The 27,173-nt window shown below is 44.8% G+C and overlaps 2 protein-coding genes across 7 annotated transcripts in view; one reads left to right on the forward strand and one right to left on the reverse strand.

Annotated features, from left to right (window-relative positions):
- LOC143807039 (uncharacterized) overlaps positions 1-855 on the forward strand; it is a 293,401-nt gene extending 292,546 nt beyond the window's left edge. The window contains exon 2 of the mRNA XM_077288208.1: positions 825-855. The gene's annotated coding sequence lies outside the window, so the exon portion shown is untranslated. The remainder of the gene's footprint in view (positions 1-824) is intronic.
- Positions 1-27,173, reverse strand: part of CHD9 (chromodomain helicase DNA binding protein 9) — a 203,831-nt gene that overhangs the window by 75,462 nt on the left and 101,196 nt on the right. For all 6 annotated transcript variants that reach the window (XM_077288200.1, XM_077288199.1, XM_077288202.1 and 3 more), the window contains 2 exons: positions 23,704-24,044; positions 3,947-4,055 (listed from right to left, as the gene is read on the reverse strand). In XM_077288200.1, coding sequence (XP_077144315.1) covers positions 3,947-4,055; positions 23,704-24,044 — 450 coding nt within the window. The remainder of the gene's footprint in view (positions 1-3,946; positions 4,056-23,703; positions 24,045-27,173) is intronic.

The following is a 27,173-nucleotide window of genomic DNA, read 5'->3' on the forward strand; positions in this document are numbered from 1 at the left end:
ATTGTGCAGGAGATGGTCAGACTTCATGGGGTTCCGTCTGACATCGTGTCTGATAGGGGTACTCAGTTTGTGGCAAAATTTTGGAAAGCATTTTGCTCACGGCTGGGGATCAAGTTGTCTCATTCTTCGGCGTTTCATCCTCAGTCAAATGGTCAGACTGAGCGTATGAACCAAAATTTGGAATAGTACTTACGCTGCTTTGTCTCTGATAACCAGGAGGAGTGGTCTACGTTCCTTCCTTTGGCTGAGTTTGCCATCAATAATCACCGCCAAGAGTCGTCTGGGGAATCTCCGTTTTTTTGTGTTTACGGGCTACATCCTCAATTTTGTACTTTGAGTCAGAGGGGCTCTTCCGGCGTTCCGGAGGAGGACCAGTTAGGAGCACAATTGTCATCAGTCTGGAGGAGAGTTAAACAGCGCCTGTTGAGTGTGGGTGCTAGGTACAAACGTGTGGCTGACAGTAGGCGTGTGCCAGGTCCGGACCTGAGTGTGGATGACTGGGTGTGGTTATCCACAAAAAACATAAGACTCAAGATACCATCCCTTAAATTGGGTCCAAGGTTTATTGGTCCATTTAGGGTCGCCGCCGTCATTAACCCTGTAGCGTACCGATTGGAGCTTCCTACGGTGTATAAGATAAACAACGTGTTCCACAGATCGTTGCTAAAAAAGACGGTGGGTCTTGTGGACGCGACACCTATGCCTTCTCCAGTCTTGGTGGATGGTAATTTGGAATTCGAAGTCTCCAAGGTGGTTGACTCTCGTGTAGTGCGCTGCACTTTACAGTACTTGGTACACTGGCGTGGTTATGGGCCTGAGGAAAGGTCCTGGGTACCAGCCTCGGACGTTCATGCGGACCGGCTGGTCAGTATGTTTCACCGCCGTCATCCGGACAAGCCGGGTCCTATAAGCCATGAGAGCCCTGGGGTCCCTCGTAGAAGGCCTGGTACTGTCATGTCGGACGCTGTTCATACCAGGGCATTCGAAAGACAGCGATAATTCCGCTTTTGTCCACTATGTGCTCAGTGGCGTCGGCTAGATTTTATCTAGCTGGTCCGGGGTTAATTTAGCTGGTGCTCGGATTGGAAGCCGGGCCACGCCCACTGCCTTTATATAGTTCTTCTGAACATTGGGCGTCGCCGATTATAGCTTCTGACTAGTGCCTGGTTATCTCGGTCTGGAGTGGGGAGCTAGGAGTTGGAGTATAGTATCTGGTGGTGTATTTCCCTTTGTCTTATTTACTCCTTCCTATATTTGTATTTATTTTGCCCTGCGCATTTTTAGTGTATTCCTGAGTGACTGCGGCGTGGTGTATATTTTCCGTTATCCTTGTCTGTGCTAACTGTGGGTATTGGTGTATTATCTTTTCACTGGGTGGTGGGCGGTGGTTTCAGCCTAGGGTTGAAACAGGAGACAGGGTGAGGGTCGAGGCCTAGACATGCACACCATCAGTGTAAACTCTAGGTAGAGGGTCAGTCAGGATTTCCCTAGTCTGAGGGAAATTGCAGGGGCCCGGGTTATTAGCTCTGGCCCACCTAGTCTTCCCGTGACACACGTGCTGCATATACAGTATGGAAAGAGATTCCTCCTCCGGACCCAGGGGTTATGTTAAAGGGAGCAGAATGCGAATGAGAGAAAAGTTTACAGCTCTTTATATTGCATGTACAAAAGCCCCCAAAAATGGGCCTGATGGACTGGTTCATCCTAAAGCCACCCCCATATACATTTATGTACAAAATCCAAAGTGACACGTTGAGTAATCTATAGCCATCATCCTTCCAGTAAAACAAATGGTGATAAAAGAGGCAGGGATGATAGAGCCGTCATTAAAGGGATCCTATGGCCGTCATTAAAGGGAAGCTTACTTCTCAGTTCCCGCTCAGGACTGCGAGGTTATTCTATGTGTGGGCTGACTTAACAAGTCTCAGAAATTACAGTATTATCCTCAGAAAATGACTCTTAGAGGCAAAAAAGAGATAAAAAAACTGGTTCCCAGCATGGCGGTGAGACTGCCAGGTAGAGAATAATGTTCTGCTTACACAAGAAAAGCTTCAGGAAACTGTAAGGGTAGGACAACTTGTCAAGACGGTGGGTGAAAAAGTGCTTGTATTAAACCGCCGCGGGATCGATAGCAGAAGAGGCAGACATGTAAGACACACTGGGGAAAATGTTCGGGAAGCGTCTACGTAAAATGTTCTCTGTTGTCCGTAGCAACCAATCACAGCGCACCTTTCTTTTTATCGGAGCAGTTCAAGGACTGAAAGCTGCTACGATTGGTTGCTGGGCCGTAGCAACCAATCAGAGCTCAGCTTTCATTTTTTTAAACAGTCTGGTAAAATGAAAGCAGCGTTGTGATTGGTTGCTATGAGCAACAAACTCAGTTGTAATATACACTCACCGGCCACTTTATTAGGTACACCTGTCCAACTTCTTGTTAACACTTAATTTCTAATCAGCCAATCACATGGCGGCAACTCAGTGCATTTAGGCATGTAGACATGGTCAAGACAATCTCCTGCAGTTCAAACCGAGCATCAGTATGGGGAAGAAAGGTGATTTGAGTGCCTTTGAACGTGGCATGGTTGTTGGTGCCAGAAGGGCTGGTCTGAGTATTTCAGAAACTGCTGATCTACTGGGATTTTCACGCACAACCATCTCTAGGGTTTACAGAGAATGGTCCGAAAAAGAAAAAAAATCCAGTGAGCGGCAGTTCTGTGGGCGGAAATGCCTTGTTGATGCCAGAGGTCAGAGGAGAATGGGCAGACTGGTTCGAGCTGATAGAAAGGCAACAGTGACTCAAATCGCCACCCGTTACAACCAAGGTAGGCCTAAGAGCATCTCTGAACGCACAGTGCGTCGAACTTTGAGGCAGATGGGCTACAGCAGCAGAAGACCACACCGGGTACCACTCCTTTCAGCTAAGAACAGGAAACGGAGGCTACAATTTGTACAAGCTCATCGAAATTGGACAGTAGAAGATTGGAAAAACGTTGCTTGGTCTGATGAGTCTCGATTTCTGCTGCGACATTCGGATGGTAGGGTCAGAATTTGGCGTAAACAACATGAAAGCATGGATCCATCCTGCCTTGTATGGAGCATCTTTGGGATGTGCAGCCGACAAATCTGCGGCAACTGTGTGATGCCATCATGTCAATATGGACCAAAATCTCTGAGGAATGCTTCCAGCACCTTGTTGAATCTATGCCACGAAGAATTGAGGCAGTTCTGAAGGCCAAAGGGGGTCCAACCCGTTACTAGCATGGTGTACCTAATAAAGTGGCCGGTGAGTGTATATATCTGGTGATATGGAGTTCTCGTAGTTGGGGGGCAGAAGCCCCAGTCTCCTGCTCCGACAGCTGTAATACATGGCTGCTCCCGCCTGCCACTGTGGGAGACCCCCGCTCTCTGACCTGGTTAATAGGGGGGTCCTCGCGTTGGTGAACCCTCGTTATTGTGGCCATATGCTGTAATGCAGCATATGAGAATAAAATGTGTATTATGTCACGAGTCCACATGGCCGGCTACAGTCATATCCAGTAGCCCACGCACTACACCACGGGCTGTAACCCTCGCACATCTGTCCATACGACATCCACAGGCTCCTGCAGAGAAGTACGCCTGCGCAGGAGTGTGATGCCGGGGAGACTGTGGATGATGTAGGACGCATCATCCACACAGAGCAAGAACACAGACCGCCCTCGGACCGGACCGCCCCGCAGGTGAGTATAATAAAAGGTATTTTTCTAGTCTTACAGGTGGGGTTGAGGACAGATATACAAAATTATAGAATGCTGCATATAAGCCATGAAAGGTGATGGCTGTATCTCATATCGGTCAAACCTGGTGACAGGTTCCCTTTAAGAGCTGCTGAAAAATATCAGATGCTGTGCAACAAGTGGTTAATTATAATGACTACTTATAGAGAGGAAGAAAAGTTATTACACACCTGAGCGTCTTCATCCTTCAAAGTTAGCGAGGCTGTTTCAGAGTCGGAGATTTCATCGGAGGATTCAATCTTTCGCTTTTGATTCTTGCCCAGAGTAATAATTAATTTGCTGTTGGAATGAAGAAAACTGAACACTTAGAAAGGGAAATAAGGGTGAAAATTGAGAAAACCCAATCAAGCTCCTATAACATCTCTCAACTGTCTTATTAGATTGCTAGGAGCTTCAATCAAATATTCGGAAATGATATAAAATAGCACAAAACACACACACAGTGTGCAATACACAGATGCGCTGCCCACTATGGGTGCCAGAAATCAGGAGATGAATGAGTGCACAACCCTGCACTAGAAGGACGTTACATACAGAACACCATAGTGATGAAGGACCAGGGTCCTCGTCTGACACCGCTGTTGTGATGGATTTTGCCACCTAATCTGAGAGCAGCATAATGTAGAGACAGAGATGCTAATTCCAGCGATGTGTCACTTTCTGGGCTTCCTGATATGGTTTTGATAAAATTAGTATTATAAGCAGGAGATTATCACTAGACGACTAGTAAACCTGCTGCCAGGTAGACCTCCATACTCATGAGCTCTGTATAATCCCGCCCCCACCTTTGATTGGCAGCTTTCTGCCTATGCACAGTGTACACAAAAAGCAGAAAATCAGTGGTGAGGGAGGGGTTATACAGAGCTCAGCATTTAGAGAGCTGCTAGATATTATACAAAGGAAAACAGTGATTTTATCAAAACGGGCAACAAGCAGCCCAGTAATTGATACATTGCTGGAATCAGGGTTTCGAATCTGCAATTATAACACATCCGTTTCATATTTTAAACATACACCGAAAAAAACACAAATCTTTCTGAACAGCTTTATGAACCAAGTGCAACCTTTATCCAACTACACCTTCCCTCTAATTTAAGGCTATGTTCACATGTTGCTTTTAGGCTGCAGCCAAAACCTGACCACTTGGAATCAAACAAGCTGCAGACAAAAAGCAGGTTTATCTGGCTTTTCTGCTGCTTTTCTTGCTGCGCTTTTCAGGATCCCAAAGTTCAGCTTGGCTTCCACCATACAAGCATGAACAAGGCAAGGTGTGAGGCCACCAATATAAGACGTATGTGACACCTTAAAACAAGGGAAATTTCATCAAATTATTTAGTAAAAAAATATTTTTATGTCTGAAAAAAATTAGTGACTATTCTGAACAAAAAAATTTACGAGTTCATGAAAAAATATATACCGTATATACTCGAGTATAAGCCGAGATTTTCAGCCCATTTTTTTAGACTGAAAGTGCCCCTCTCGGCTTATACTCGAGTCGTTGTCCTAGGGGGTCGGCGGGGGAGGCGGAGAGGCAGCTGTCACATACTCACCTGCTCCTGGCGCGTTTCCTGCATCTCCGATGGTCTCCGGGCAGCTCTTCCTATACTCAGCGGTCACGTACCACTTATTAAAGTAATGAATATGGACGCATATTCATTACTTTAATGAGCGGTACGTGACCGCTGAACATAGGAAGATGCCCCCGGCTCCCGGAGACCAACTGACAGTGAGGCGCTGCCAGGGAGCGCGCCGGGAGCAGGAGAGTATGACGGGGGAGGTGAGCATTGCGCGATATTCACCTCTCCCCGCTCCGCGCTGCTCTGTCTTCCGTCCTCTGGCTGTGACTGTTCAGGTCAGAGCGCGCGATGATGTGGTTAGTGTGCGCCCTCTGCCTGAACAGTCACTGCGGAGGATGGAAGATAGAGCGGCGTGCAGCGGTGGAACGGGGAAGGTGAATATCGCAAGTGCCGGGGGCCTGAGCGACGAGAGGGGAGTATGTGATTTTTTTTTTTATTTTAATCGCAGCAACAGCATATGTGGCATAATGTATGGAGCATCTTATGGGGTATAATGTGTGGAGCATCTTATGTGGCATAATGTATGGAGCATCTTATGGGGTATAATGTGTGGAGCATCTTATGTGGCATAATGTATGGAGCATCTTATGGGGTATAATGTGTGGAGCATCTTATGGGGTATAATGTGTGGAGCATCTTATGGGGCATAATTTGTGGAGCATCTTATGGGGTATAATGTGTGGAGCATCTCATGGGGCATAATGTGTGGAGCATCTTATGGTGCATAATGTGTGGAGCATCTCATGGGGCATAATGTGTGGAGCATCTTACGGGGCATAAAGTATTGGGCATCTTATGGGGCATAATGTATGGAGCATCTTATGGGGCATAATGTGTGGAGCATCTTATGGGGCATAATGCGTGGAGCATCTTATGGGGCATAATCTATGGAGCATCTTATGGGGCATAATCTATAGAGCATCTTATGGGGCATAATCTATGGAGCATTTTATGGGGCCATCAACCTTTATGCAGCATTGTATGGGGCAAATGTTTCTATGGAGAATCTTATGGGGCCATCATTAACTTTTGTGCAGCATTAAATGGGGCATATTTTAATATGGAGCATCTTCTGGGGCCCATCATAAACTGTATGGAGCATTATATGGGGCGAATTTTGTATGGAGCATCTTATGGGGCCCATCATGAACTGTATGGAGCATTATATGGGGCTCCTGATTCAATATGAATATTCAAAAACACTTAACCTACTGATGTCTCAATTCATTTTACTTTTATTGGTATCTATTTTTATTTTTGACATTTACCAGTAGCTGCTGCATTTCCCACCCTAGGCTTATACTTTGGTCATTAAGTTTTCCCAGATTTTTGTGGCAAAATTAGGGGTCTCGGCTTATACTCGGGTCGGCTTATACTCGAGTATATACGGTAATTAAAAATGTAACAACAGAGGGGTGGTGGGTGGATTGGTCAGAAATAATTTACCTAAGACATCGGCAGTGCATTTTGTAGGGCAGACACTGTTTAGTTTCACACATTGGTCAGCCATTGAGTTGTTCAGGTATTCTTCAGTGTCACACATTGGTCAGGCAAGGTTTAGTTTTACAGATTGGTCAGGCAAGGTTTAGTTTTACAGATTGGTCAGGCAAGGTTTAGTTTTACACATTGGTCAGGCAAGGTTTAGTTTTACACATTGGTCGGGCAATGTTTAGTGTTACACAATGGTTGGCCATTGAATTGCTCAGGCGACGCTTACTTTCACACATCACTAATTTAAATAAACTGTACTAATCCTCACTGACACTCTCAGGTGAAGATAGCCATTATGGTTTAAAGGGAACCTGTCAGCAAGATTGTGCACAGCAACCCAAAAAACAAAACAGATTGCCACATCCACCTTTCTTGCTATTGGGGGGGCTCAGCACATGTAGTAACATCTACTAGTATTGTTTCATAGGACATCTAAGCTTCATGTTGTGCTTGTGGTCTCTGTCTGAACCTTTTTCAACATATTTTCCTTTGATGTACAGTCTCTATATTATTTTCGGATCCAATAACATCAACAATGGCTGAAGCCCTATATCACATGTGAAGCTTCATGGGGTGTGCGACTATTAAAAATGAGTGGGTATGCTGGCATCGAGGAGACTGTGCCTAGCGCCCACTGCGGCACTGTCCATATGGCTGGAAGCAGAATCATGGCGGACATTTTCGATGTCGTTTTTCTCCATTATGCTAAGTGTTCATTCAGATGTCAGTTTATCTTGAACGCACTTTCTGTTTTTCTCAGATAAACCATGTACCCGTTATAATCTATGAACCTGTTCACATGTCCATGTTTGGTTTTTTTTTTACAGAGAATCCGCAAAAAAAAACCCCAAAACAGTCCTGTCCATTTATTATCCAAATCGCGGATTAAACTCGCCCACTTTATTTCAGGGGGTCGGTGAAAAAAATTAGACCGCAAATGGAAGCCATTGTGCCACTCATGTGCTGTCCATTTTCACTTTGGTTGGAGAAGCTTGGATCTTTTTTTATTTATTGACTTATGAGAAAATCAGGTGCAGCGCCCCAGAGTCCTGGTTGTTGCAGTAATGTTGTTCTTCCACCAGGGGGAGCGATATTACATCTGAAGGCAATAAAGGAGATCTTCTGTCCAGGTATCACAACCACACACAAGACACTTCACACTCCAGCCGCCAGGGGGAGCAAAGGTTCTATCTACTAGGCCACTCCTCACAGTGAGGTAAAACTGGTAGTTGGAGGGAAAGTTAGAAAGTTCCTGGCTGGGGACTGAGAGAGAAAGGTCTCCAGAATCGAGCTGGCTGGAGGGAGTTCCAGTCAGATCCAGACTGCGGTCTGAGGAGGACGAGGGTCCACGGAGCTGCGCCTACCCCACGTGCGGCAGCATCCAAAGAAAGAGATATAGAAGAGAAGTGTATTGCAGTGAGTGAGAAACGAAGGCATAGCAAAAGGAGAGGAAACCAGAAGGAGTTCTGTCCTGTGAGAGGCTGTCTCCTTCTGCAGCGCAGGAATACCGCTGGCCAGAATACCGAGGATCTCTACGCTTTACTTCAGAGACTGGCAGGACAGTTATTTCTACGTTGGCTGCCCGAACTTTATACACAGAAGACACGGTGGCAACTTGTGGGGGCCGGGGCGTCTCTGGGGTCCCTATAAAAAGCCTCAGGCCACCGGTCATACGTGTTTTGTTCTATCCGACCATGGGGAACAGTGAGAGGAGTAATAACAGTGAGGACCTTATTGGAGCTTATGCAAGTAGGGACCTACTGTGTTACTGTGAGCATAGGAAGGCTATTGAATTCCATCTGGATAAGAGGACTCTGGATTAGGGTTGAGCGACTTTTATTTGTATAGGATCAGGTCGGGTTTCACGAAACCCGACTTTCTCAAAAGTCGGGTCGAGTGAAATCGGCCGATCCTATAAAAAAGTCGGGGTCGGCCGAAACGCGAGACCCAATGCAGTGCAATGGGATACTATGGTTCCCAGGGTCTGAAGGAGAGGAAACTCTCCTTCAGGCCCTGGGATCCATATTTACGTGTAAAATAAAGAATTAAAATAAAAAAAATTGATATACTCACCCTCTGACGCACCCTGGTAGTAACCGGCATCTTCCGTTCCTAAAAATGGCGGTTGAAAGACCTTTCGAATGCTTCACGGCTTGTGATTGGTCGCGGCGGCCCACGTGACCGCTGAGCGACCAATCACAAGCTGGTGACGTAATTCTAGGTCCTGTTCTGGTTCTCAGGTACATGAGAATTACGTCACGGCTTGTGATTGGTCGCAGAGCGGTCACGTGTGCCGCCGCGACCAATCACAAGCCGTGACGTCATCGAAAGGTCCTTCACGCGCTGATTCTTAAGAAGGAAGGCTGCCGGAAAGAAGCAGGGCGCGTACGAGGGTGAGTATATACCTAATAGGAATATACTCACCCTCGGCTTCTTTCCGGCAGCCTTCCTTCTTAAGAATGAACGCGTGAAGGACCTTCCGATGACGTCACGGCTTTGTGATTGGTCGCGGCGGCTACCTGAGTCACACAGATGGGACCGGCTCTGTGTGCTTGTCCGCACAGAGGATGACCAGGAGCTACATGAGTCACACAGATGGGACTGGCTCTGTGTGCTTGTCCGCATAGAGGATGACCAGGAGCTACCTGAGTCACACAGATGGGACCGGCTCTGTGTGCTTGTCCGCATAGAGGATGACCAGGAGCTACCGGAGTCACACAGATGGGACCAGCTCTCTCTGCTTGTCCGCATAGAGGATGGCTAGGGGCTACCAGAGTCACACTGATGGGACCGGCGGTGTGCTTGTCTGCATAGAGGATGACCAGGGCCTACCTGAGTCACACAGATAGGACCAGCTCTCTGTGCTTGTCTGCACAGTGGGTGACCAGGAGCTACACGAGTCATACAGATGGGACTGGCTCTGTGTGCTTGTCTGCATAGAGGATGACCAGGAGCTACCTGTTATGATCCTTAGTGGATGAGGATCACAAATTACTCCAGCTAAGTAACAAACATAGGACAAGCTCTAGGGAGGTGGCAAACTGGACTGACCGCAAATCTGAACCTATCCAAACACACTAGAAGTAGCCGGTGAACGTGCCTAAAAATCCTAGACGTCTCGAGCCAGCCTGAGGAACTAACTACCCCTAGAGAGAAAGAAAAGACCTCTCTTGTCTCCAGAGAAATAATCCCCAAAGATATAGAAGCTCCCAACAGATAATAACGGTGAGGTAAGAGGAAGGCACATACACAGGGGTGAAAGCAGATTCAGCAAATGAGGCCCACTAATACTAAATAGCAGAAAATAGAAAAGGGAATCTATAACCCTTACAAAATATCCACTCTGAGATTTCAAGACCCCCACACCAACTAACGGTGTGGGGGGAGAAACTCAGTCCCCTAGAGCAACCAGCAAGCGAGGAAATCACATTTTAGCGAGCTGGACTAAAAACATAATGAACACTGATAATCAAAAAATGATCAAACAAAAACTTAGCTTGTCTTGGAGAGGCTGGGAGCAAGGTAGACACAAGGAATCTGAAGAGCACTGAATACATTGATAGCAGACAAGGAACTGAGTCTCCAGGTGAGCTAAATAGGAAACCAACCAAGGATAACGAACCAGCTGATGCAGCCAACCTGCAGAAAGACGACACTACACAGTACCGCTTGTGACCACTAGAGGGAGCCCAAAAATAGAATTCACAACAGTACCCCCCCCCCTTGAGGAGGGGTCACCGAACCCTCATCAAGACCCCCAGGGCGATCAGGATGAGCCGCGTGGAAGGCACGAACCAAATCGGCCGCATGAACATCAGAGGCGACAACCCAGGAATTATCCTCCTGACCATAGCCCTTCCACTTAACCAAATACTGAAGCCTCCGTCTAGAGATACGAGAATCCAAAATCTTCTCCACCACGTACTCCAATTCGCCCTCGACCAGCACCGGAGCAGGAGGCTCAACAGAAGGAACCACAGGTACCACATACCTCCGCAACAAAGACCTATGGAACACATTATGAATGGCAAACGATGCTGGGAGATCCAAACGAAAAGACACCGGGTTAAGGATTTCCAAGATCTTATATGGACCGATGAAGCGAGGCTTGAATTTAGGAGAGGAGACCTTCATAGGAACATACCGAGAAGACAGCCACACCAAATCCCAAACACGAAGTCGGGGACCCACACCGCGGCGGCGGTTGGCAAAGCGCTGAGCCTTCTCCTGTGACAACCTCAAATTGTCCACCACATGGTTCCAAATCTGCTGCAACCTATCCACCACAGAATCCACCCCAGGACAGTCAGAAGGCTCAACCTGACCCGAGGAAAAACGAGGATGGAAACCAGAATTGCAGAAAAAAGGCGAAACCAAAGTAGCAGAACTAGCCCGATTATTAAGGGCAAACTCGGCCAATGGCAAAAAAGTCACCTAATCATCCTGATCAGCAGAAACAAAACATCTCAAATAAGTTTCCAACGTCTGATTAGTTCGCTCGGTTTGGCCATTAGTCTGAGGATGGAAGGCCGACGAAAAAGACAAATCAATGCCCATCTTAGCACAAAAAGTCCGCCAAAACCTGGACACAAACTGGGATCCTCTATCAGACACAATATTCTCAGGAATGCCGTGCAAGCGAACCACATTCTGAAAAAATAGAGGAACCAAATCGGAGGAAGAAGGCAACTTAGGCAAGGGCACCAAATGGACCATCTTGGAAAAACGATCACACACCACCCAGATGACCGACATTCTCTGAGAGACTGGAAGATCCGAAATAAAATCCATGGAAATGTGCGTCCAAGGCCTTTTCGGAACAGGCAAAGGCAAAAGCAAACCGCTGGCATGAGAACAGCAAGGCTTAGCCCGAGCACAAATCCCACAAGACTGCACAAAGGAACGCACATCCAGCGACAAGGAAGGCCACCAGAAGGACCTAGCCACCAAATCTCTGGTACCAAAAATCCCAGGATGACCCGCCAACACCGAAGAATGAACCTCGGAAATAACTCTGCTGGTCCATCTATCCGGGACAAACAGTCTCTCCGGTGGACAACGGTCAGGTCTATCCGCCTGAAATTTCTGCAGCACTCGTCGCAAATCTGGGGAAATGGCAGACAAAATCACTCCCTCTCTGAGAATGCCAGCCGGCTCAGAAACTCCCGGAGAGTCAGGCACAAAACTCCTAGAAAGTGCATCAGCTTTCACGTTCTTCGAACCAGGCAGGTATGAGACCACGAAGTTGAAACGGGAGAAAAACAACGACCAACGAGCCTGTCTAGGATTCAGGCGCTTGGCAGATTCAAGGTAAATCAGATTTTTGTGATCAGTCAAGACCACCACACGATGTTTAGCTCCTTCGAGCCAATGTCGCCACTCCTCAAATGCCCACTTCATAGCCAACAACTCCCGATTACCAACATCATAATTCCGCTCGGCAGGCGAAAACTTTCTTGAAAAGAAAGCACATGGCTTCATCACAGAGCCATCAGAGCTTCTCTGCGACAAAACAGCCCCTGCTCCAATCTCAGAAGCATCAACCTCGACCTGGAAGGGGAGAGAGACATCTGGCTGACATAAGACTGGAGCTGAAGAAAACCGGTGCTTCAGCTCCCGAAAGGCCTCCACGGCCGCAGGAGACCAATTAGTCACATCAGAACCCTTCTTGGTCAAATCCGTCAAAGGTTTAACCACGCTAGAAAAATTAGCGATGAAATGACGGTAAAAATTAGCAAAACCCAAGAACTTCTGAAGACTCTTAACAGACGTGGGCTGAGTCCAGTCATGAATAGCCTGGACCTTGACTGGGTCCATCTCCACAGTAGAAGGAGAAAAAATAAAACCCCAAAAGGAGACCTTCTGTACTCCGAAGAGGCATTTTGAGCCCTTCACAAACAAAGCATTAGCACGCAGGACCTGAAACACCATCCTGACCTGCTTCACATGGGACTCCCAATCATCAGAAAAGACCAAAATGTCATCCAGATAAACAATCATAAATTTATCCAGATATTCTCGGAAGATGTCATGCATGAAGGACTGAAACACAGAAGGAGCATTAGAGAGTCCAAAAGGCATCACTAAGTACTCAAAATGGCCTTCGGGCGTATTAAATGCTGTTTTCCATTCATCTCCCTGCTTAATGCGCACAAGGTTATACGCACCACGGAGATCTATCTTGGTGAACCAACTGGCACTCTTAATCCGAGCAAACAAATCAGACAATTGTGGCAAAGGATACTGAAATTTGACTGTGATTTTATTCAGAAGACGATAATCTATACAAGGTCTCAAAGAACCGTCCTTCTTGGCCACAAAAAAAAAAAACCTGCACCAAGAGGGGAAGAGGATGGGCGAATATGTCCCTTCTCCAGAGACTCCTTTATATAACTCCGCATCGTGGCATGCTCTGGTATAGACAAATTAAAAAGTCGTCCCTTAGGGAATTTACTACCAGGAATTAAATTTATAGCACAGTCACAATCCCTATGAGGAGGCAGGGCACAGGACCTGGGCACATCAAATACATCCTGGTAGTCAGACAAAAACTCAGGGACCTCAGAAGGAGTGGAAGAAGCAATAGACACCAACGGAGTATCGCCATGAATTCCCTGACAACCCCAACTTGACACAGACATAGCTTTCCAATCTAAAACTGGATTATGAGCTTGCAGCCATGGCAGACCCAAAACGACAACATCATGCAAATTATGCAGAACAAGAAAGCGAATCACCTCCTGATGTACGGGAGTCATGCACATGTTCATTTGCGTCCAATACTGAGGCTTATTCTCAGCCAATGGCGTAGCATCAATTCCCCTCAGAGGAATAGGAAATTCCAAAGGCTCCAGGACAAAACCACAGCGCCTGGCAAACGACAAATCCATCAGATTCAGGGCAGCACCCGAATCCACAAAAGCCATAACAGGGTAGGACGACAAAGAACAAATCAAAGTAACAGACAAAATAAATTTAGGCTGTATAGTACCAATGGTGACAGGTTTAGATTTCTTTTTTAAGCGTTTAGAGCATGCTGAGATAACATGAGTAGAATCACCACAGTAAAAGCACAACCCATTTTGACGTCTATGACTTTGTCCCTCAATTCTGGTCAGAGTTCGGTCACATTGCATAGACTCAGGTCTCTGTTCGGAAAATACCGCCAAAGGATGAGCAGATTTGCGCTCCCGCAAACGCCGATCAACCTGAATGGCTAAAGCCATAGAATCACTCAGACTTGCAGGGGTGGGAAACCCCACCATAACATTCTTAACGGCATTCTCTGAAATTTGCAGCCAGGGCACACTCATTCCATTGAGTAAGCACTGACCATTTCCGAAATTTTTGACAATACACCTCTGCTTCATCCTGACCCTGAGAGATAGCCAGCAACGCTTTTTCTGCCTGATTCTCAAGATTAGGCTCCTCATAAAGCAGTCCAAGAGCCAGAAAAAATGCATCCACATTAAGCAATGCAGGATCTCCTAGCGCCAGAGAGAAAGCCCAATCTTGAGGGTCGCCGCGCAACAAGGAGATAACAATTTTAACTTGCTGAGCAGAATCACCAGAGGAACGAGGTCTCAGAGATAGAAATAACTTACAATTATTCTTAAAATTTAGAAACCTAGATCTATCTCCAGAAAACAACTCAGGAATGGGTATCTTTGGTTCTGACATAGGGCTATGAATAACAAAATCCTGAATACTTTGCACCCGTGCAGTAAGATGATCCACACTAGAAGTCAGAGTCTGAACAGTCATGTCTGCAGCTGAGCTCAAAACCACCCAGAGTTCAAGGGGATGAAAGAAGCTAAACAGACTGCAGCAAAGGAAAAGCGGGAGAAAAAAAAAAAAAATGTACTCAGGTCTTCTTTTTATCCCACTTCTGCGATGCATTAAACACTTTTTGGCCTGCTATACTGTTATGATCCTTAGTGGATGAGGATCACAAATTACTCCAGCTAAGTAACAAACATAGGACAAGCTCTAGGGAGGTGGCAAACTGGACTGACCGCAAATCTGAACCTATCCAAACACACTAGAAGTAGCCGGTGAACGTGCCTAAAAATCCTAGACGTCTCGATCCAGCCTGAGGAACTAACTACGCCTAGAGAGAAAGAAAAGACCTCTCTTGCCTCCAGAGAAATAATCCCCAAAGATATAGAAGCCCCCAACAGATAATAACGGTGAGGTAAGAGGAAGGCACATACACAGGGGTGAAAGCAGATTCAGCAAATGAGGCCCACTAATACTAAATAGCAGAAAATAGAAAAGGGAATCTATGCGGTCAGTAAAAAAACCCTTACAAAATATCCACTCAGTCCCCTAGAGCAACCAGCAAGCGAGGAAATCACATTTTAGCGAGCTGGACTAAAAACATAATGAACACTGATAATCAAAAAATGATCAAACAAAAACTTAGCTTGTCTTGGAGAGGCTGGGAGCAAGGTAGACACAAGAAATCTGAAGAGCACTGAATACATTGATAGCAGGCAAGGAACTGAGTCTCCAGGTGAGCTAAATAGGAAACCAACCAAGGATAACGAACCAGCTGATGCAGCCAACCTGCAGAAAGACAACACTACACAGTACCGCTTGTGACCACTAGAGGGAGCCCAAAAATAGAATTCACAACACTACCTGAGTCACACAGATGGGACCGGCTCTGTGTGCTTGTCTGCACAGCGGATGACCAGGAGGAACCCGAGTCACACAGATGGGACCGGCTCTCTGTGCTTGTCTGCATAGCGGATGACCAGGAGCTACCTGAGTCACAGAGATGGGACCGGCTCTGTGTGCTTGTCTGCACAGCAGATGACCAGGAGGAACCTGAGTCACACAGATGGGACTGGCTCTCTGTGCTTGTCTGCATAGCGGATGACCAGGACCTACCTGAGTCACACAGATGGGACCGACACTGTGTGCTTGTCTGCATAGCGGATGAGCAGGAGCTACCTGAGTCACAGAGATGGGACCGGCTGTGTGCTGGTCCGCATAGAAGATGACCAGGAGCTACCTGAGTCACACAGATGGGACCGGCTCTGTGTGCTTGTCTGCACAGAGGATGACCAGGAGCTACCTGAGTCACACAGATGGGACCAGCTCTGTGTGCTTGCCTACACAGCGGATGACCAGGGGCTACCCGAGTCACACAGATGGGACCGGCGGTGTGCTTGTCTGCATAGAGGATGACCAGGAGCTACCTGAGTCACACAGATGGGACCAGCTCTCTGTGCTTGTCTGCACAGCGGGTGACCAGGAGCTACACGAGTCATACAGATGGGACTGGCTCTGTGTGCTTGTCTGCATAGAGGATGACCAGGACATACCTGAGTCACACAGATGGGACCGGCTCCGTGTGCTTGCCTGCACAGAGGATGACCAGGGGCTACCTGAGTCACACAGATGGGACCGGCTGTGTGCTTGTCTGCACAGCGGATGACCAGGAGCTACCTGAGTCACACAGATGGGACCGGCTCTGTGTGCTTGTCTGCAGAGAGGATGACCAGGGGCTACTTGAGTCACACAAATGGGACCAGCTCTCTGTGCTTGTCTGCACAGCGGATGACCAGGAGCTACACTAGTCACACAGATGGGACCGGCTCTGTGTGCTTGTCCATATAGCGGATGACCAGGAGCTACACGAGTCATACAGATGAAACCGGCTCTGTGTGCTTATCTGCATAGAGGATGACCAGGAGCTACCTGGGTCACACAGATGGGACCGGCTCTGTGTGCTTGTCCATATAGCGGATGACCAGGGGCTACCTGAGTCACACAGATGGGACCGGCTCTGTGTGCTTGTCAGCATAGAAGATGACCTGGAGCTACCTGCGTCACACAGATGGGACCGGCTCTGTGTGCTTGTCCATATAGCGGATGACCAGGAGCTACCTGAGTCACACAGATGGGACTGGCTCTGTGTGCTTGTCTATATAGCGGATGACCAGGAGCTACCTGAGTCACACAGATGGGACCGGCTCTGTGTGCTTGTCCATATAGCGGATGACCAGGAGCTACCTGAAATTGACATCCAGTCTGAATGCTTTTTATATAAACCATAGGTCTGTACGAAAAATCTCTTCTGTGTATTGGCACACAGGATATTATTGGATCAGTGTACTGTCCGATCAGCACATTGACAGCATACCAACCAAATATATGCTTGTCTGAGAGACCGGTTAAAGGGGTATTTCCATCTCTAAGATAATATGCCAATTTGTAGTAAATGTAGTAGTAATAATAATAATTAGGGATGCGATATAGATACTCAGATAAGCACTTATCCGAAGCTATTCGATCAGCCCTAATAATAATACAATTATTAGGAAATGCCTCCAATTAGAACTGTAGTATAGTTCTTCTAATTGGCTATGTCACTTACCCCATGTGCAGGTCATTGCAGTAGCTTAAGTATCCATGGTTACAACACTTAAACAGTGACAGTTAGTGGTCGTAACCATGGAGTCCTAAGCTACTGCAATGCCCTGCACATGGGGTAATCGACATAGCGAATCAGAAGAACTACATTACATTTCTAATTGGAGGTATTTGCTATTACACCTACTACATATTGGGATAGGATGTTGGAGATGGGAATACCCCTTTCAGCCATGTTTGGACATAGTGTAACTACTGCGCTGTTTTCCGCAGCAGAAAAAAAAAAATCAGCATTTACCTCCACCATAAGCAGGTGTAACAGGGGGCCAGCTTAGTTTAGCACCAGGCCTTGGTAAAGATTTCTAATTCCGCATAGTTGTCTGTACAGTGATATGTTTACATCACTTCTTCACCTTCAACCTTTTTTGGAAATTTTTTTTTTTGCTAAATATATTGTGCACATAAAAAAAAAAAAGATTTCCAAAGAGAACTTGTCCGTTCCTTGGTAAGTGATGTGAATGGCCTCTTCTTATAAAGCACGGGTGCGCACCTATGGGTGTATGAAGCGACATGGAGGAACGCGTGCCATTTGTGGTGCCATGCGATACTGACTTCTTTGTATTCTGGATACAGAGTATGATGAAGCTTCGGCGGAGGACGGCCTTAATAATGTCTGCCAGTGCTCTGATCTCGCTACCACCGCCTAACAGTTCAGTGCGGCGCAGTGTAAGACAGGGAAACCAGAGGTTAACCTAACTGTTACAAAACAGCATTTGATCCTCTCTGGGGAAAGACGGAAGACTTAAAAATATAATCACAGGGCTGTGGGGAACCTGGGGTGGACCTGCGGAGAAGGCCGCCTTAGAAGCAGATACCTCACACATTGCAGGTTTGATCATTACTGCCCGGATAGAAATGGCTGAGCTACGCCTGCCTCCTCACAAGGGCCGGGAGGCTGGCTTTATTGTGTAGTCACGGCAATTAGTTTACATGAATGCAGCGACTCTGGAACTGCGGGCGCCTGAACCGCTCACTCCCCCTCTTGAAGGCATTATCAATCTTCTAACTGCATTGCCGTGAGGAGATATTATGAAGCAGCCACTGATGGAAACTCCATTTCTGCTCCCGGCATTCAGACATCCTGGAATCTACAACACGCCTGACTACAAAGAGGGGTGTAACCGCCAAGATGAGGCCCTCACAGCGACTAACGGGCCTCCAACATCAACCTCAGCACATGCCGATCTGTAGAGTCAATGCCAAAGTGAACAATAAGAATAAGGCACAGGGGACATCTCTGCGATCAGCGAGAACACCACATTAGCCTTCAATCAGTGTGAAAATTAAGTGAAATCCGACTCGTATTGATCGAATCTATGAGAAAAATAAGTGACCGGTCACTTCTGGCCAGGCTTGGATTCCACATGGTATAACCATAATATATAGAAATAATCAGTGAACGGATTTGCTGTGTGCATAGTCCACAAAATAATTTATACCACAGATTCCTTGAGAATTTTTAAGTGTGTGAGATAAATACTTTTAAAGGGGACCTCTCAGTAGGTCATAAGTGCCAATTTTTTTCCTCTTATTTCATTCCCATGGCTCTCCAGAGCAATCCATTTTTTGTCTTTTTAAAATCTGCCCCATGGTTCCAGAGATATGGGGCTTTTTATTTAGCTCTAATTCTTAAGATCTTCATTGAGGGGGGGTGTGGTTCACAGGATTCTCAGGGGGCATGTCTGCATAATTACACTGTGAGCCACGCCCCTTTGTAAAGGTCAAAATGCCTGTATCTCTGGAACCGTATGGTGGATTTAAAAAGGACCAAAAGCGCAATACTCAGGGGAACAGCGGGAATAAAATAAGAGCAAAAACTAGACAGTTTTTACCTGGTGACTGCGCTTCCTTAAATTAAAAATTTCCATTGCCAACATACACTTTATTTACTCCACAACAATGCAAAAGAGCACATGGTCCGCAGAGGACGCCTATGCAGAACATAAGCCATTACCTCTCTAATCACAGTGCACACCCCATAATCACCACCATAAATCTATCCAGCATTTGAGCTACAAAATGCATTACCCCAGTCCCTTACATGCAATCAAGTAGACAGTCGGACATTAGAAGGCAGTGCTCACCCGCATACCTGACCCTGCTACAATGGCCAATTTCCAAATATCATCTATTGTATCAAAAATGTAAATGATACCGAACACTTCTCATATACCTGTAACTGCATAAAAAGAGATCAATTTATCATAATTAGTAAGAAATTACAACCAAATCCTTTACGAATTCAATCCAATAGCACCAGTAGCCAGATTATTCATTATCGTGGATTATGAGATGCCCATAGCCTACATTCACATTGTGAGAGCTCTGTCCCGCCACATATGCTTCTCTGCTAGGTTATTACACAAGATAGCCTGGAATACAAAGCTGTCACATAATTGCCAATTGTAACTTTGTCTTTAATCAGGCGAATTACTTTACAAGGCTGGAATATCAGATGCTGGATGAAGAAATGACTGATGGTAGCAGTTCTGGATGTGTGAAGGAGGCCTCAGCCTGTGTGCACACAGTGTGTTTTTCAGGTGGATTTTGTCAAAAATATAAATGGTAAAGCACCCCTTAAAACGAGCAAAATGCACAGCAACGTCAAATCAGTATTGTAAAAGATGCCGGCGGTGACTTGTATATGTAGCCTAAGGTTTTTTTTGTGTGTTTCTCTGCTAAGTTTTCACAGCAGTAAGTCTCCAATCATATATTGGGGTCTTTGAACGCCTTATATGTTTTTCTCCAAAAACTCAATAAAATATCAGTGTAAGCACATCCTATGCTACGTGCGCACGATGCCTTTAGATGTGTAGTTTTTGAAGCAGGAGGCTCTTCAGGAAAACACCCACAATGTTCGTCCTGAAGCTTCTTTTTTATGTATTTTTGGATGTTTTGCTGCTGAAATAAAAACCACATGTGCACATAACACTAAAGGGTGTGTTCACACTGAGTTTTATCTGCTGAATTTTTGCAAATAAAGTATCAGTGTTTTCTTTACAGGTGTTTCTCTATATAACCAATGTTATTCAATGAGACAGGGCTGATCTGCGATTTTCTTCTCAGGTGGAATCTGGATGAAAAACAAATTGCAGCATGCTGCGAGTGGCTACGTATATCAGATAAGACTCACCAATGCAAGACAATGGCTGCGAGAGAAAAAAAAATAAAAAATCGCACAGAACGCAGACAAAGCATGTTCCATCCGATTTTTACACACACATCTCAAAGGAAACCCGACATTTCACCAGCCAAATACAGTAAATTCACAGCCAGAACCATCAGAATAGAACAGAAATATGTCAGTTAGATATATAATTAGTCCCCCTTATTTTTAATAACCAGCTAAGGGAACGTCTGTGAGCTGGCCTTATTAGGCTGGGAAGGGGCCAAAATCCATGGATCTTCCCAGCCTATTAGTATCCGCTCACAGTTGTTTGCTTAGCCCTTGCTGGTTATTAAAAATAGGGGAGATCCTATGTCATTTTTTTAGGGTTCCCACTTTTAAATAACCAGTAAAGGCTAAGCAGACAACTGTGAGCTGATATTAATAAGCTGGGAAGTTCCATGGTTATTGGCCCCTTCCCAGACTAGTAAGACCAGATGACAGCTGCCGCTTTCCTTTAGCTGGTTATTAAAATAGGGGGAGCCCACACCATTTTTTTACATTGATCCCTAAAATGCTGCCAGATAATCTCCACAGAGTTTATTAAATATCTGATGGCTATCTATCTATCTCTCTCTCTCTCTCTCTATATATAAGACTGCTTAATTAGTTTGTAAACTACCTTTAAATTACAGAGATAATTACAGTATGTAAAAGAGGATGTTAAAAACACATTGCATACAGATTGCATATGCATGTGAGATGGAAGCTAGTTGAGAAAAATTGCACTGTACTTCCATAACACTTGTCTGATTTTTCAGGAGGTACGGTATATTGATTTTATATTTGGGGCATAGCATATTCATATTGATTTTATATTGGGAGAACAGTATATTGATTTTATATTCGGGGGTACGGTATATTGATTTTTATATTCAGGGGCACAGTACACTGATTTTATATTCAGGGATACAGTATATTGATTTTATATTTGGGGCACAGTACACTGATTTTATAATCAGGGGTATGGTATATTGATTTTATATTCAAGGGGTATGGTATATTGATTTTATATTCGGGGCACAGTACACTGATTTTATATTCAGGGGTATGGTATATTGAATTTATATGCGGGGCACAGTATACTGATTTTATATTCGGGAGTACGGTATATTGATTTTATATTCGGGGGCACAGTATACTGATTTTATAATCAGGGGTATGGTATACTGATTTTATATTCAAGGGGTATGGTATATTGATTTTATATTCGGGGCACAGTACACTGATTTTATATTCAGGGGTATGGTATATTGAATTTATATGCGGGGCACAGTATACTGATTTTATATTCGGGAGTACGGTATATTGATTTTATATTCGGGGGCACAGTATACTGATTTTATAATCAGGAGTACGGTATATTGATTTTATATTCGGGAGCACAGTATACTGATTTTATAATCAGGAGTACAGTATATTGATTTTATATTCGGGGGCATAGTATACTGATTTTATATTCAGGGGTATGGTATACCGATTTTATATTCGGGCGCACGGTATGCTGATTTTATAATCAGGGGTATGGTATACTGATTTTATATTCGGGCGCACGGTATGCTGATTTTATAACCAGGGGTATGGTATATTTGATTTTATATTCGGGGGCACAGTATACTGATTTTATAAACAGGGGGGGGGGGGGTATGGTATATTGATTTTATATTCGGGGGCACAGTATACTGATTTTATAATCAGGGGTATGGTATATTGATTTTATATTCGGGCGCACAGTATACTGATTTTATAATTAGGGGTATGGTATATTGATTTTATATTCGGGGGCACAGTATACTGATTTTATAATCAGGGGTATGGTATATTGATTCTATATTTGGGAGCACAGTATACTGATTTTATATTCGGGAGTACGGTATATTGATTTTATATTCGGGGGCACAGTACACTGATTTTATATTCAGGGGTATGGTATATTGATTTTATATTCGGGGGCACAGTATACTGATTTTATATTCGGGAGTACGGTATATTGATTTTATAGTCGGGGGCACAGTATACTGATTTTATAATCAGGAGTACGGTATATTGATTTTATAAATGGGGGCATAGTATACTGATTTTATATTCAGGGGTATGGTATACTGATTTTATAATCAGGGGTATGGTATATTGATTTTATATTCGGGCGCACGGTATGCTGATTTTATAACCAGGGGTATGGTATACTGATTTTATATTCGGGGGCACAGTATACTGATTTTATAATCAGGGGTATGGTATATTGATTTTATATTCGAGGGCACAGTATACTGATTTTATAATCAGGGGTATGGTATATTGATTTTATATTCGGGCGCACGGTATGCTAATTTTATAATCAGGGGTATGGTATATTGATTTTATATTCGGGCGCACGGTATGCTGATTTTATAATTAGGGGTATGGTATATTGATTTTACATTCGGGGGCACAGTATACTGATTTTATTATCAGGGGTATGGTATATTGATTCTATATTTGGGAGCACAGTATACTGATTTTATATTCGGGAGTACGGTATATTGATTTTATATTCGGGGGCACAGTACACTGATTTTATATTCAGGGGTATGGTATATTGATTTTATATTCCAGGGCACAGTATACTGATTTTATATTCGGGAGTACAGTATATTGATTTTATATTCGGGGGCATAGTATACTGATTTTATATTCAGGGGTATGGTATACTGATTTTATATTCGGGGGCACAGTACACTGATTTTATATTCGGGGGTATGGCATATTGATTTTATATTCGGGGGCATGGTATACTTGTTTTATATTTATAGTTTTAGGTCATTTTAGTAAAAAATTATTTTGTAGGGGTGTCCTGAGATTTTTTTTCTTTTTTCCCACCAATGAGCAACAATCCTAAAAAGGTTTGGAAACACAATCATAGCAAAACCCATCTGGATGCTACCATGTTACAGGCATCAACATGGATGTTGCTTCTTTTACTTTTTACACTACTCTGAGCCCTTTCAATAATATTTTTATTTTAAAGGGTTAATTAATTGGCAGAAGTACATGACATGTCTACATGTAATGCTACGAATCTCTGATAGATCCTGCTTCTACAACCTGACCCTGCGCCTAGAATAGGTGTCCCTGACCACTTGCTCCGTGGACTCTGTAAATCCTGTAGGAGTGATCCACCAACCTGGCCACCTCTCCATTCTCTGCACCATGAAGGACTGTAAATGTCATACATGTAAACAATAAGAAAACAATTACTGGATAATCTCACCCAATATTATTCTTCTCTTTGAGTTTGGAGGTGAGCCTGGCTTTGGTTTTCTTGCTCTCTTTTTCCTTAGGTTTGGACTTTGCTTTTCTTCCCCGTTTCTCCTCTTTACCCTCTGAAGAGGAAACACTGGGAAAGTTCTCAGGGCTCATGACCCGAGGAATGTTCCTCTCACCCCTCTCCTTGGCTTTCGCGATGGCCTCAGAGATAATCCGATTAGCCTTCTCCTGCTTGCTCTCGGAATCAGCCTTTTTTTTGGGGCGCTTCTCAGATATTGACCTCACCTTAGAATTCGGCAGCTTGTGGTAGGACCGAGAACCATCAAGCTTTTTGGAGGAGGGCGGCTGAAAAAGAAGGTGAATGACTATCAATATATGACACCACTAAAGCAGAATTACCCTAGAAGAGATACAGAATGACCAAAATAATCAGAGATCTGGTTGACATTTACAAGAGTAGATCACACGAGATTTGATTAAACAATTTCTATGACTGGAGCATTTTTCAGAAAAAGATTTGCCGAAATCACTGCTTCAGAAACAACCTCACTGACATTGAGAAGCTCTGGAGATGGACAGAAGCATGCACAAAGTGGGGCAATACCGTCTGGTAAGGGATAAGTACAAGCGATGGTAGAGGTGTTGTGGGCAAGGACAACACCTATAAAATGCTCGGAAAGCCACTGCTGCTGCTCCGTGACCCGAGGAAATGGTTCTTCCAGATGTATAATGGCAAGAATGGAAACTGTCACGTTTAGACGGCAACACTACGAGAACGAAGAGCCTTAGGATTAACACGTTTCTGAGCCAGACCAGAGCCTTTCTCATGGTATATAAACCAAGTATCTAGTTTTTGTACCTTGAGAAAGCTGCCGGTCCTGCACAGAAACGCGTTGGTATCAATAAAAACCTATTTGGAATCCCAAACCTCATTGACATGTAATTCCAATATGGGGTCCTTACATCATAAAAGGTTGCCGGGGCATCATACACCCTTTCTCAGCAAAAGGTTGGCAATTATGGAAAATATACCCACCAACAGTCCCAATTTTGCCAGAATAGTCCATGAAGTTGGTCACCATGGTGAGGGTTATCAAAACCATTCCTAAAAATGGCTGTTTTGGGGGAATTCCCAAGGCAGGGCTTACATTTCCCTGGATTTTGCGTTGTCTTAATTCTTGTTGCCAATTTCCTCCTAAGATGGCCACACATGCGAGGAGGTATTGCTAATACTGAAAGCCAGTATGACATCTCCCATATTCTTAGATCGCCCGTTGGAAGGTTCTAATCCTTACTTCTTGTAATACAAAAAAAGAGGCTGGTAAATTGAGAAAAGACTTTCCAGCGTGTTGGATGGTGTCAGAATAAAATTATGGCTTGTCAAGAGATGTGCTTCATATCACCTCATACACGACCCTACTTCTATTGGACCAATGCAACAAGACGCAAGTTATACCTTTAATGCAACAGTACCGTAATGAAGCCTTGCAGACCTTGAAATAGAGTTGAAGGTGCTGTCCACTAAAGAAAAAATTACCTTAACGTGCTCATGACGATCATAAAGAACTTATCAATAAACTTGTGTCTTCAAAGGTGTCTCAACCTTCATCTACCAGCCTTGGTCCTTCACTTGTAGCCCAGGGTGTCTGACTACTTATTTCTAAGGATAAGCCAGACCCTTCCCTGTCCTCTAGCCAGTCAGTCAGCCTGACCACACACAGATCTGATGATGGATGAAAGTGAGGGACAGTGTCCGACATCTAAAAAAGTCAGAAAACACTTGAAAACAATAGTAAATTGGTACGTTCTTTATAATCATATAATGATGAGATCTAATGCTATTTTTTTGTTAGGCGAACAACTCCTTCAAATATCTCTAAAATGTTCTCATCCCTACGGATAAGATGATCATATGCTTACAGTAAGACATACAATGGATATAAATGGAACAGAGAGGTCAGTAAAGATTACAAATTTGTTATTAAAAATGTAAGACATTTGGGTAGACTGTCTATGCAGAATATTTTTTGCTATGCTCACAATTTATTATCATTTTGCAGGGCGATAATAAAGGATTGTCTGTATTACCCATTCACTCGCTACCTCGTACAGAGGGGGATGGAGACTATTAAAACCATTAATCCACAATTTCACATCGGAGTCTTATTGTGTAAACTGAAGTAAATCTACTGCATTCTCCACCGTTCTGTTACCTCTTATGAAAGAGGGGGGGGGGAAACGATATTAAAACCAATCATTTACGGTAGTATTTTATTGCAAAGCTGTGTTGCACAGATACATGCGCACATCCATTCAAAGCCTCGGAGACACATAAATATTGGACCGGCATTTGCCAGCGCTTGGCAACTTTATTACAGCAGTATGTGCCAAAGTGAAAATAGGATAAAGTAAATGTCATCTGCGGTCCAAGGACGGCTACATAGCTAGAATCACACTAATCGCTCTGCTGTATTATAGCATCTTGGAAGTGGCAAAAAAATAGTCACAAGGCCATTGTGTGAGAATATTCACTAATACCCTCAGTAGCAGATCCCTACAAAATCCATCCAGACTACCGCTACCCACTTTCTTCTAAGGATGAGCAGGAGTCCTATGCCAATCATGTTACAATGGTACGCTTGGGACAGCAGCCAGAAGGCAGCGCCTTTCGGACTGGTTTTGTCCAATCCGCACCAATAATTTTCCGCAGCACCACTTGGTCCGGCTAGTCTGTAAGTCCTGCTCCCGTCTCAATGCCTTGAAGAGGTGGGAAACGTGGTAGGACCAGGTGGTCAATCACCAGAGAGTAGCTGAGGGGCATTTTCTGCCTTTTGGGGTGTTGAAGTAGGATTGAAAAGCATCAGAACAGATGCTTCGGGGGGAGCGTTGAGTTTATCACTTCGTGTCATGGTAAGTATAACGACCCAACAGGGGGTCAGACAGCGGATGGCGCAACATCACAACGCTAGGGGAGAGGAGGGCCCTACCAATAGGGAATGAGGGATGGTCACCTCCTGCTCAAACCTGATCCTGTCCTTGCACTCCCTTAACGCCCTAAGTGGGCCCTTCACCCCACTGCCGTCAGGAACCTTGTCCCTCGCTGCCACATAACACTGTCCTGGCTAGTGCACTGGCTGGCAAGGGCGCAAGCCTCACCGTTGCAAATAGTACCACACAGGGGACAGTGACAAACACGAGAAAGACAATGTGAAAACACAACACTTAGCTTCCAGACTCTGCTGCCAAGCTCCACACCGCAGATGACACAGAAACAGGACTCCAAAACTCTAGACGTAGCTGACGCCAGAGAGCTGCAACTGCACGACTGGTCTCCATAAAGAAACCCTATCAACAGTCAGCTGATGCATCAGGTGACCATTTAAAGGATGGTGGGTGGTGGTCACCACCCACATCAGCTGACCTAGCAACTCTGCAACTGCAATGCACTGCCAACAAGGAAAACTGACATTAACC

This window comes from Ranitomeya variabilis, chromosome 2 (genome assembly GCF_051348905.1).
Source record: "Ranitomeya variabilis isolate aRanVar5 chromosome 2, aRanVar5.hap1, whole genome shotgun sequence".
Lineage (NCBI taxonomy): Eukaryota > Metazoa > Chordata > Amphibia > Anura > Dendrobatidae > Ranitomeya > Ranitomeya variabilis.